Source organism: Benincasa hispida, chromosome 4 (assembly GCF_027475165.1).
Source record: "Benincasa hispida cultivar pf3 chromosome 4, pf3_genome.v1.1, whole genome shotgun sequence".
Lineage (NCBI taxonomy): Eukaryota > Viridiplantae > Streptophyta > Magnoliopsida > Cucurbitales > Cucurbitaceae > Benincasa > Benincasa hispida.
This window is the reverse complement of record NC_143481.1, coordinates 68474014-68486577: the sequence shown is the minus strand read 5'-3', so window position 1 is coordinate 68486577 and position 12564 is coordinate 68474014. Positions and strand designations below refer to the sequence as shown.

The window sequence follows — 12564 nt, the reverse complement described above, 5'->3', positions numbered from 1 at the left end:
GATCGTAAGGTCGAGTTAGCGACGTTCTTACTGCAAAAAGGGGCTGAGAAATAGTGGAGAGTGATAGAGGCCAGGAGAAGCAGTTTAGAAACTATGTCTTGGCCTGAGTTTAGAAGAGTATTTGAGGATAAATACTACCCTAGTTCTTTTAGAGAAGCAAAGAGGGATGACTTTCTTAGGCTAACGCAGGGATTCGTTGAATACGAGTAGAGATTTATAGAGTTATCTCAGTATGCCCTTTCGATCATTGCGAAAGAGAAAGAGAGATGTTGGAGATTTGAGAATGGCCTAAGAAGGAATATATGTACTCCCGTTACCTCTAAAGCTAATTGGGCGGATTTCACTCAGTTAGTTGAGACACCTATTAGAGTTGAATGGAGTGTAGGTGGGATAGACCAACTACAAATAGGTGCGAAGCAGCACAAGACTCCAGTAGAGACAAGAGGTAAGAGTATTAGACCCCCGTTCTCTGGACTGTCAAGTATGAGGAGTCATGGAGGCGCGAGCCAGCAGGGTTCGAGTCGAAAGATGTCAAGACCTATAGCTGGACCCAGTAGTAGATTGGTAATAGGTCATGCTAGCGAGTCGGTAGCTAATACAGGAAGGAAGCCACTTGTGTGCGAACTGTGGTAAGCGCCATGCAAGAGTATGTTATGGCAATAGAAATTTTTGTTTCCAGTGCGGACAAGCAGGGCACTTCAAGAAAGATTGACCCTAGCTAGTTTATGGAGCACAGAGTGAACAGAGAGAAGTTACCCCGATTGTAGATCAACCTAGTGTGATCAGAGCCAGAGGTGAGGGATCCGGTGCATCTAAGTAGAAAAGGGTAGCATGATGACCCAACAACAATAGCAACAGTAGCAAGAAGAGGGTAGAGTATATGCTGTGAACACGAGGAAGCAGAAGAATCTCCAAATGTCGTAACCGGTATGATAACTTTATATAATCAATCCGCTTATGTGTTATTTGATCCTAATGCTACGCACTCATTCATATCTAGCATGTTTGCATTGCATATAGATAAAGTGCTTGAGCATATGAATGAGGACTTGTTTATTTCTATGCCTGTAGGAGATACTCTAGTTATGCATGAGTATTACAAGAATTGTGAAATAGTTCTTAGGGATCAGAGTTTATAGGTTGACTTGATTCCGCTAGAGTTACTAGAGCTTGATGTTATCTTGGGCATGGATTTCCTAAGTAAACATTATGCCACTATGGATTGTTTTAAGAAAGAGATAGTGTTTAGGAAGCCAGGTGAACAAGAGATAATTCTGGTAGGAAGTAAAAGAATACTTCCAGGAAGTTTAATATTAGTAGCAGTGAAGGCTAGAAAGTTGCTAAGTAAGGGATGTGAAGCTTATTTAGCCTATGTGGCAGTTTCACAAGATAGGAAGCTGAAACCTGAAGATGTATCTGTGGTACAAGAATTCCTAGATGTGTTCCCTGAAGAGTTACCAGGTTTACCGCCTGACAGGGAAGTTGAGTTTACTATTGAGTTAATTCCAAGTATAGCACCTATATTCCAGGCACCATACAGAATGGCACCAGCAGAATTGAAGGAGTTGAAAGTTCAGCTACAGGAACTTGTTGATAAGGGGTACATTAGACCTAGTGTGTCACCTTGGGGAGCGCAGTCTTGTTTTTCAAAAAGAAAGACGGTACTCTCTAATTATGTATAGACTATAGATAGTTAAATAAGATGAAAATTAAGAATAAGTACCTATTTCCTCGTATAGATGATCTCTTTGATAAGTTAAAGGGAGACACGGTGTTCTCTAAGATAGATTTGAGATCAGATTACCACCAGTTGAAGGTGAAGGAAACAAATGTTCCAAAGACTTCTTTCAGGACTAGGTATGGACATTATGAGTTCCTAGTAATGTCATTTGGTTTGACAAATGCTCCTATGGTATTTATGGACTTGATGAACAGGATATTCCATCCTTACCTTGATCAGTTTGTGATAGTTTTCATAGATGATAGATTAATTCCAATAGTGCAGAGAAGCACAAGAAACATCTAAGGTTAGTGTTGCAAATGCTAAAAGAAAATAAGTTATATGCCAAGTTTAGTAAGTGTGATTTCTGGTTAAATCAAGTTGTATTTCTTGGGAATATAGTTTAAACAGACGGAGTCAGTGTAGATTCCAAAAAGACAAAAGCAATAGTTAACCGAGAATGACCCATGATTGTAACAGATATGAAGTTTTCTGGGTTTAGCAGGTTATTACAAGAGATTCGTGGAGGTCTTTTCTAAGATAGCTTTACTATTGACAAACCTGACCAGAAATGATGCGAAGTTTGAGTTGTTGGAAGGTACCAATGTGCAACGGAAGACTCGGGGATCCATAAGCACTCTAATTTATTAATTTTGGTAGAAAATAAAATATGCTTCAACAGAAATAAATGGGTTTCATGACATACCTTTGAAGAACTTCCTCTAAGCTTGAAACCAGCTACAAATCTCCTCTGAATCTTGTTGTAGCCCACCCTAAGATCTGCCCTACTATCCTCTTGGTGCTCTAGATTGAGTAATGAGGCTCAAAACAAGTTGGAATTAAGGGAATTTGGAGAAACTCACAGTAGGAACCCAGCAAAAAACAGCTTTTTCTCTCACGAATTTTTTTTAAAAGAATTTGTTCGGTTGCATTACCTTCAAAACACTCCAATCTATTCAATATATTGCAGACATTCATTCAAAGAGATTTTTTGCATGAGATGCAGCTCATGCTTGGAGTTAATGAAGATTCAAAGTGAATTGTTGGTGAGCTAGTACATGAAGACAATGGAAAAACCCATTTTTTCCAACTTTATGTTTTTCTTTTCTTTTTCAATTTTATCAAAATTGATTTCATAAATCAATTTTATTTAATAAAATTGAAAATATTATTAATTTTACGAAATTAATTTTCTTAATAAAATTAATAAATAATTATTTAAACAATTTAAATAATTCTAATTAATTTAATATCAAATATTAAATTAATTTTTACACAATTCTATCTTCAAATATTTAAATCATATTTAAATATTATTTCTCCAATTTCATTTAATTCTAATTTGAACACTTCAAATTAACTTATCACGCTATTCTAGAGATAATCCATTTACAAGCTAGTAGGGGGACCTCGTGGACCTACAAATCATAGGCTCCAACGATCCGAGATTAATCGGCTAAACTCAATAGACCAATCTAACTCTCATTCGTTAACTAATGGGTGATTATACTAAAGCCCATAGCTGAACTCCCCTCATTGTAGATATATTATATCCACTCGATATAACCATTATTAGTAAGTTAACCCTTCACAGGTTGCTCGTAATAATGGTTGGGTCGAATCTCTGTTTTACCCCCGAAATTACCTTTTGTTCCTTAAGTCCCACTGATCCCCTAATGAACAATTGATTTGTGATCCAATCAACAAATCGAATCCCTCTCAGGCCAATGAGAGGGTGAGGCCTCTTGTTCAAGACCCGGAATCAGCACTTGAAGGGAACAACCTCTCTACTAACCCTAACCAGGTAGGAGTGAATTCCCTCGTGCACTCTATGTTCCCAGCTATTCATCCGGTCTTATCTCCAAATTGGTAAGCTTATTGACCAGAGACAGATGGTCTATTCTCACCGTTTGTAGATCAAAGGATAATCTCGAACAAATAGGAGTTCATAGTTAGCTCAGGCTTAAGGTTAAGTTACCTAGGTCATCGCTTTGAAATAGTCAGTCTTAAACAGTAAACAGCATTATAAAGTAAGAGTAACTGGTTTCGTGGTTCGAACTTGAACAAAAATAATTTGCACAGGACACCCCCACTCCTCATGTCCCAACATGCACGAATTAGGATCACTTCGTATGTAACACTTTACAACTCTTTGTAACAACTATAGAGTAGGTTGCATTCAATAGTGTTACCAGAATAAGGTACCCAACCTTATATATATACTATAGATCATTTTGACTATTTACTCGAACCTAATCTACTTGTATGTCTCCACATAAAGTTCAAGTACTCATGTAATAGTCAAGGGACTTAGGTTTATTGGATTTCTAAAAGAAGACAATATATTCAATAACAATCTATTGAATTCTCAGAATAAGTTCTAATGTTTACAAACCACGAGTTTTAGGACATATAACCCAACAAACTCCCACTTGGACTAAAACTCCAATGGTAACTTATATATCTGATATATAAGACTGAGTTTCTAAGTTTTATAGAGAAATACAATAAACTAGGGCATCCCATACCCATGGTTTTACCATTCGATATCTCATACCCGATATTTCTCCCACTTGCCCAAGGTTATTAACCTCTGGTATTTCTAGCCTTACTAGATGATTCTCAAACACTTTAGTTGAAAGAATCATTGTAAACATATTAGTGTACAATAGGCTTCTTATTAAACTATATGGAGAATGAATCTAATTCTCAATAATGGCCAGGAAGCATACTTTCATCCCACTACATTGAGGTACTCTCAACTTTTTAATTAAGATGCGTCTGACCTGCCTTAACAACTCTAGTTAACAGTCAGATCTAGAAATCTTAAATTTATTATACTTCGATCTTAGCTGTTTAATATCTGAATATTTTCAAATGGCATTTAACAATTTTGATTCTTAAAAGAAATTGCTATGAGATAGAACAAACATATTTTCTGAAAATGAATATTTCATTCAAAACAAAAAAATATGTACAATATGTTCATTACAAAACTTCAAAAGCAGGTAATAACATCCTCATCAACAACATCTCCCATTGGTCTAGCTGAGTAAGCGGACTTCAGGAACTAAGTTGCCTGATTAACTTTCTCTGCTTTCTTCTCAGCAAGATATTTAGGACAATTTCTCTTCCAGTGTCCTTGTTCGTTGCAATAGAAACATTTCCCTTTCTCTGCAGCAGTTTTCTTGCTTTTCTTACCAGTAGGCTTCATTTTCCTTTTGTCTTTATCTTTCTTCGCTAGAATACTCTTACTTTGTGAAGAGGAGGCAACATCGGCTTGGAGGACGTTCCTCTCTTCTCAGTAGAAGCAACATTTACTTCTGGTTCCAGACCCTTAATTCTCAACATGGTCTGGAAAGCCTGCAGCTCATTTAGTAGAGTAGTCAAGTTGTATTCAATTTTATTCATCAAGGCATTGGTACAAAATTGCAGAAAACTCTTCAGAAGAGATTCTAGAATAAGCCAACTTGGCTTCTCTCATCCATCATAGCACCGTTTACTTCAACCACATTAAAGTGGACCATTATGTCTAGGACATGTTCACGAACATTGGTCCCCTCTTTCATGCGACTATTGGAAACGTATTTGATAGCATCATGCCTTAGGTGAAGGATGGTTGTCTAAACATCCCTTTCAGAGATTCCATAATCTCTTTGGCAATACTCCTCGTATTTTTTTTTTTTTGCAAAAACATCAAACAAGCTAGCGAGAATATAAGCATGGGCTTTATCATTTGCCCTAATCCATCTATCAAATGCTTCCCGAACAGTTCGGTTGGAATTAGAGCTAGGAATGGGAAGACATTTCTCCGTTAAGATAGATCTTAAATCGTCAATCGTGAGTATTATGTACAAATTCGATTTCCAAGTGAAATAGTTATCCCTAATCAGTTTGTCTGAAGCCAACAATTATATAATTGAACTCGTCATTCTGAAATTATAAACAAATTTTATAAGTGAATTGCTTTTAAATCCAATCAAGTTTTAACAAACTGATAATGTACCCATAATCATTATTTTTGCAACGATACTTAAGTGATTTAGAATAAATGCTATCGTGGGGCAGTCAAGAATTCCTTCACAAAAGCAAGACAGTTCTTGACCAAATACTATCTCGAGAATAACTCATATTCCGATAGTCATTTAGTTATCATTTTCGGTCAAGATCATTACTAACACTTAGTAAGTCTTGTATGTGTAGACCCGCCATTTTTAGATTTTACAGAATGGTATAAGTATGCCCTCCGAAATAAAAGACAATACCCAAGGCGGAACTATAAGACCCTATTCATTTTACTGAAGCCTGGGTTGTTCCGAATCCTATGTTACAATCCTCCTTAGGGATCTTCGTGGTTAATGACTAGCTAGTGCCGCATAAAAACGACAGCAGACACAACATAGGAATCTCACGGTTTAAACTAATGAAGGAGACCATAGGACAATGTTGACACATTTCCTTCACCCACTTACTATGAACGGCTTCCTCTATTCAACTTGTTATCGACCCATGCAAACACTTTCCGAATGGAGCAGACAAGGTAAAATCGACAAGAAGCCGAGCATGGTCTCATGGTGTGAACTCTTGAGGACATGAGAGCTAATAACTTTTATTCTCCCAAAAAAGTTCTAAATGTTTGGGTAAATTTATACTTAGGTTCTTTTCGGCTAATAAAAACAACCCTAAGTTTAGGTGGTTTATCCAAGTATAACACTTATAAATGGATTTTAAACCTACGATGTCTAGGTGATAAACCATTTTTATTACCTCACACCCCTCACGAATGCTCATAAAACTAGTTACCAACGCTCAATTATTTGGCTATAATCCCCAAGTAGGAGGTGTTTCATAGACCGTCAACTTAAATACCCCCAGCCTTCGATAGGACTATATAATGGTTGAGTTTGTAACCCTAGTTTTACAAGTTTAATGACCTATTTTAACTATTAAAACAAGTGCTTAACCTAAGTGAGCATGCAGTTGTTCTTTGTTATGGATTTTAAACGTCTAACCCAATTTTATAACAGCTTATAAAACTTTAGACATGCTAAACATCCACGAGAAACAACAAAGGAATTCAATATCTAACATAACTATTATATTAAATAAAAGAAACAATAATATACATACTATATATTATAACATTTTATAACATACTTTCAATGCATGTAACATGCTTCCTATGGTGGGATTTTAAATTTACATGGCATACTATATGCACATACAAGATTTATTTAATTATAACATACATCACATGATAATTGAACACTAACTGATATGGCTTTAGTTTTGACAAAAAAAAAAAAGCAAACAAAACCTAATTATTACAAAACAACTTCTGAACTGCTTCCCGACCGCTTGAACTGCTCCAAAACGAGCTCAAGTAGTTTGAACCGGACCCGAACCATCTGAACCGGACCAACCAAGTCTGAATCGAACCAGCCAAAAACCATTCGAGGTTGAACCGAACCGAAACTCAAGAGAACCGGTCGAACCGGCAACTCTTGCTCATGTTTAACATCCCGCTAAGTCTCATCGTTTAGCAATGACGACCATCGTCTTGCGTTTTTCTTGATCATTTAGTGTTTGCATGATCGTTTATCAAAGCTACACAATCGTGTAGTGTCTTCATACTATCGCATAGTGTCATCGTCTAGTGCCAAAGGAAGCTACACGATCGCTTAGTGTCTAATACTATCGCACAGCTCCATTGTTTAGAACGAACAATTTACTACAGATCACTTAGCTCCATCGTCTAACGCTTGAAGCCGATCGTTTAGCGCACGCTCGAGGTAAGCGATCGCTTAGTGCCATCGTATAGCAATCAACGCATCACCCAGCTGCAGCACATAGGTAAGCGATCGTGTAGTGCTATAGCTTAGCATCTCGACGCATCACTTAGCTACCGCATAGAGGTAAACAATCATGTAGTGCTATCACTTAGCTACTCAACACATCATTTAGCTCCCAATAAAAGGTAAACGATCGTTGAGCGCTATCGTATAGCTCTTCACTACATCGCTTAGCTCCCACCTGAAGCTACACGATCGTGGAGTGCCATCGTATAGCAATACAATGCATCGATTAGCTCCTATAGGTATACATCGTCTAGCACACAACATCTCAACGATCAATGCCCGAAGCTACACGATCATTTAGCTTTTCTTCACATCGTCTAGCGCATGAAACTAAGCGATCGTTTGGCTACTGAAGCTCAACGACGATATGAATAGAGACTGATTTTCTGGAATCTGTAACTCGACCTCTTCGCTTGTTTCTTCGATTTACAGCTTAATTTCAACTTTAATGACTCTAAATAAATTACAGACCCTTACGAACGCATAAAGCTCGTCAAAAAAGAGCACAAATTTAAACGAGAAATCAAAGTGAAATTAAAAGCCAAAACTCAAAGAACCATATTAGTACAGCAGTTTCATATCACTCATATAAACATCCACCAAACCAAAATTAAACCGAATTGAATGCTTATATGATGCTCTGATACCAGTTGTTGGAAGGTACCAATATGCAGCGGAAGACACCAGGATCCATAAGCACTCTAATTCATTAACTTTGGCATAAAAGAAAACATGCTTCAACAGAAATAAATGGGTTTCATGACATACCTTTGAAGAACTTCCTCTAAGCTTGAACCCAACTGAAAATCTCCTCTTAATCTTGTTGTAGACCACCCCAAGATTTGCCCTACTATCCTCTTGGTGCTCTAGATTGAGTAGTGGGACTCAAAATAAGCTAGAATTAAAGGAATTTGGAGAAACTCACAGTAGCAACCCAGTAGAAGAACAGCTTCTTCTCTCATGAATTTTTTTTTTAAAAAATTGTTCGGTTGCATTACCTTCAAAATACTCCAATCTCTTCAATTTATTGCAAACATTCATGCAAAGAGATTTGTTGCATGAGATTCAAAGTAAGTTGTTGGTGAACTAGTACATGAAGACAATGGAAAAACCCATTTTTCCAACTTTGTGTTTTTCTTTTCTTTTTTAATTTTATCAAAATTGATTTCATAAATCAATTTTATTTAATAAAATTGAAAATATTATTAATTTTACAAAATTAATTTCATAAATTAATTTTCTTAATAAAATTAATAAATAATTATTTAAACAATTTAAATAATTCCAATTAATTTAATATCAAATATTAAATTGATTTTTACACAATTCTATCTTCAAATATTTAAATGATATTTAAATATTATTTCTCCAATTTCATTTAATTCTAATTTGAACACTTCAAATTAACTTATCATGCTATTCTAGAGCTAATTCATTTCTGAGCTAGTAGGGGGACCTCGCGGACCTACAGATCATGGGCTTCAACGATCCGAGATTAATTGGCTAAACTCATTAGACCGATCTAACCCCCATTTGTTAACTAATGGGTGATTCCATTAAAGCCCATAGCTGAACTCCTCTCACTATAGATATATTATGTCCACCCGATATAGCCATTATCAGTAAGTTAACCCTTCACAGATTTCTCGTAATAACGGTTGGGTCGAATTTCTTTTTCCCCCCGAGATTTCTCGTAAGTCCCTAATGAACAATTGATTTGTGATCCAATCAACAAATCGAATCCCTCTCAGGCCAATGAGAGGGTGAGGCCTTTTGTTCAAAACCTGGAATCAGCACTTGAAGGGAACAACCTCTCTACTAACCCTAACCGGGTAGGAGTGAATTCCCTCTTGCACCTTATGTTCCCAGCTATTCATCCAGTCTTATCCCCAAAATGGTAAGCTTATTGACCAGAGGTAGTTAATCTATTCTCACCGTTTGCAGATCAAAGGATAATCCCGAACAAACAGGAGTCCATAGTTAGCTTAGGAGCAAGGTTATGTTACCTAGGTCATCGCTTTGAAATAGTCAGTCTTAAACAGTACACAGGGTTATAAAACAAGAGTGACTGGTTTCGTGGTCCGATCTTGCACAAAACTAATTTGCACAGGACACCCACTCCTCATGTCCCAACATGCACGAATTAGGATCACTTCGTATGTAGCACTTTACAATTCTTTGTAACAACTACAGAGTAGGCCACATCTAATAGTGTTACCAGAATAAGGTACCCAACCTTATACATATATTATAGATCATTTTGACTATTTACTCGAACCTGATCCACTTGTATGTCTCCACATAAAGTTCAAGTACTCATGTAATAGTCAAAGGACTTAGGTTTATTGAATTTCTAAAAAAAACAATATATTCAACAACAACTTTATTGAATTCTCAAAATTTCTAATGTTTACAAATCACGAGTTTTAGGACATAAAACCCAACATGAGTGGTCGCCAGAATGCAAGCATAGTTTCCAATAGTTGAAATAGAGGTTAATAACAGCACCAGTGTTGACTTTACTCACACTAGGTAAAGAGTTTGAGGTTTATTGTGATGCATCCCGACAGGGATTAGGATGTGTGCTGATTGCAGGAAGGAAAGGTAGTGGCCTATGCTTCTCGTCGTTAGTGGTATATGCTTCTCATCAGTTAGCAATAATTGTGGAGACATTACTTGTTTGGTGAACGTTGTCATATATTCACTGATTATAGGAGTCTAAAGTATATCTTCGATCAGAAAGAGCTAACCTTGAGACAGATAAGATGGATCGAGTTGATCAAAGATTATGACTGTACAATTGATTATCACCAAGGTAAAGCGAATGTGGTGGCTGATGCTCTAAGTAGAAAGACCAGATCAGCCAGATCTACTATCTGTTCCGTAAGAGATGTACAGATACATGAGTTTCATAGTGTTAAAGCGGTATTGTCAGTTGATCAAACAGGAGGTTTGATAGCTTCATTTTAAGTACGTCCTACTTTAGTAGATGATATTCTACGTGAAAAGTTAAGAGATTCTGATCTTCAGAAGTTAGCTAAAGAAGTAAGTAAAGGTCTGAGAATGGACTATCAGTTAAGAGTAGATAGAGTGTTACAGAAGGAAGGTAGAATATGTCTACCTAATACCTTAGCACTTAAGTAGGCTATTCTGGAAGAAGCACATAGTTCAGTTTATGTTATGCATCCAGGCAGTACGAAGATATATAGAACATTAAAGAAGTCGTACTGGTGGCCTGGTATGAAAAGAGAAATAGCACAGTATGTTGACAGATGTTTAGTATGTCAGCAAGTTAAGCCTGAAACGACAGAGGCCAGCAAGATTGCTTAATCCACTCCCAGTACCAGAGTGGAAATGGGAGCATGTTATGATGGATTTCTTGTTTGGTTTACCTAAGACAACAGCAAGCTATGATGGTATATGGCTAATCGTGGATAGATTAATAAAAACAACTAAGTTTTTACCTGTTAAGGTTACTTTTACCCTAGACCAGTTAGCTATGTTGTATGTTGATAGAATTGTGAGTCAGTTTAGAGCTCCAATTTCGATTGTATCGGACTGAGATTCTAGGTTTACATCGAAGTTTTGGCCTAGCTTGCAGAAAGCTATGGGTACCAAGCAATATTGCAGTTCAAGGGCAGTTGGGATACACATCTATCGGTTATCGATTTTATGTATAATAGCAGTTATCATTCGAGTATCGGAATGGCACCGTATGAGGCTTTGTATGGGAGACCATGTAGAACTCCAGTATGTTGGAATGAAGTGGGCAAAAGGAAACTATTAGGCCCAGAACTTGTTCAACAAATGTCAGACAGTGTTAAGATTATAAGAGAAAATCTTAAAACAGCTCGAGACAGACAAAAGAGTTATTCAGATAAGCGGAGAAGAGAATTGGAATTCAAAGTTGGCATAAAGTATTTCTTAAGTTGTCTCCGTGGAAAGGAATACTTAGGTTTAGTAGAAAAGGGAAGTTAAGCCTGAGGTACATTGGACCTTACGAGATCACAGAACGAGTTGGCCCAATGGCTTACAGGTTAGAATTACCTCCATGGTTATCTCATATCCATGATGTGTTTCATATGGCAATGCTAAGAAAGTATCTGCCAGATCCTACCTATGTGTTACCTGAGCAACCAGTGCAGTTGAAAGAAAAATTGCCATACGAAGAGGAACCAGTGGAGATTCTTGATAGGAAAGAACAAGACAATACCTTGGTAAAGATACTATGGAGAAACCATAGCACTGAAGAAGCTACATGGGAAGCTGAGAAGCAAATGAAAACAAGTATCCGCAGTTGTTTAATTGACGGGCTTGTAGCACAATTTCGAGGATGAAATTTTCTTAAGGGGGAGATAAATGTAAACCCTAAACCCTAATTTCTCTACTTGTGTATGTTCCCTACTGAGACAAGTATGTTGAGTAGGTTAATGTTAGAATTAATGATTAATTGTAGGTAAAAGGGTAAGAAGTTAGAAGAAATGTTTAAGTTTGAAAGCTTGACTCTTGGGTGATGCTAGAAAATTGGCTAAGTGTAACCCATGCGTTGGAAACTAGAAAAATTGGCTAAGTGTTTGCCCATATGTTGGCCTTGTACTAGGCGTTGGAGTTTAGTCAAGGGCATTGGCTTTACCTATTTGAGAGGTTAGTTAGGCATTTAAGGGAGCCAAGTGTGGCCGAGTGAAAAAAAGCCATGCATTGGGCAAGGCATGCGGCAACCAAGTTTTGGAGGTTAGCATGCATGTGGCAGCATCAGGTGTGCGCGAGCGTGGGTGCTGGGCATTGGAGTGTTGCACGCGCAAACAATCGTGTAGCTACGAGCAGTGTTAAATGATTCACTAAGCGATGCACTAGACAATAGCACTACACGATAGAAGATAGGCTACATAATAGGCGATGGCGCTACATGATCAACATAAGCGCTAGACGATAACGCTACACGATGGGCATGAGTGCTAGACGATGGGTGTGATGCGCTAGACAATG

At 37.3% G+C, this 12564-nt stretch overlaps 1 protein-coding gene across 1 annotated transcript; it reads left to right on the top strand.

Annotated features, from left to right (window-relative positions):
• Positions 1-1217: 1217 nt before the first annotated feature.
• Positions 1218-11915, top strand: LOC150036914 (uncharacterized). The gene is made up of 4 exons (XM_090313269.1): positions 1218-1600; positions 10293-10528; positions 11180-11495; positions 11615-11915. Exons 1-4 carry the CDS (start codon positions 1218-1220, stop codon positions 11913-11915), a joined length of 1236 nt encoding a protein of 411 aa, XP_090169395.1.
• The last annotated feature ends 649 nt before the right edge of the window (positions 11916-12564 follow it).

What these genes read in the sequence shown, in the direction of transcription:
- LOC150036914 (XM_090313269.1), top strand. Translation starts at nt 1,218, where the DNA reads ATGGATTGTTTTAAGAAAGAGATAGTGTTTAGGAAGCCAGGTGAACAA. An exon ending in CAGGAACTTGTTGATAAGGG is followed by an intron (nt 1,601 to 10,292) that starts GTACATTAGACC and finishes CACTGATTATAG; the next exon opens with GAGTCTAAAGTATATCTTCG. An exon ending in GTCAGTTGATCAAACAGGAG is followed by an intron (nt 10,529 to 11,179) that starts GTTTGATAGCTT and finishes CCTAGCTTGCAG; the next exon opens with AAAGCTATGGGTACCAAGCA.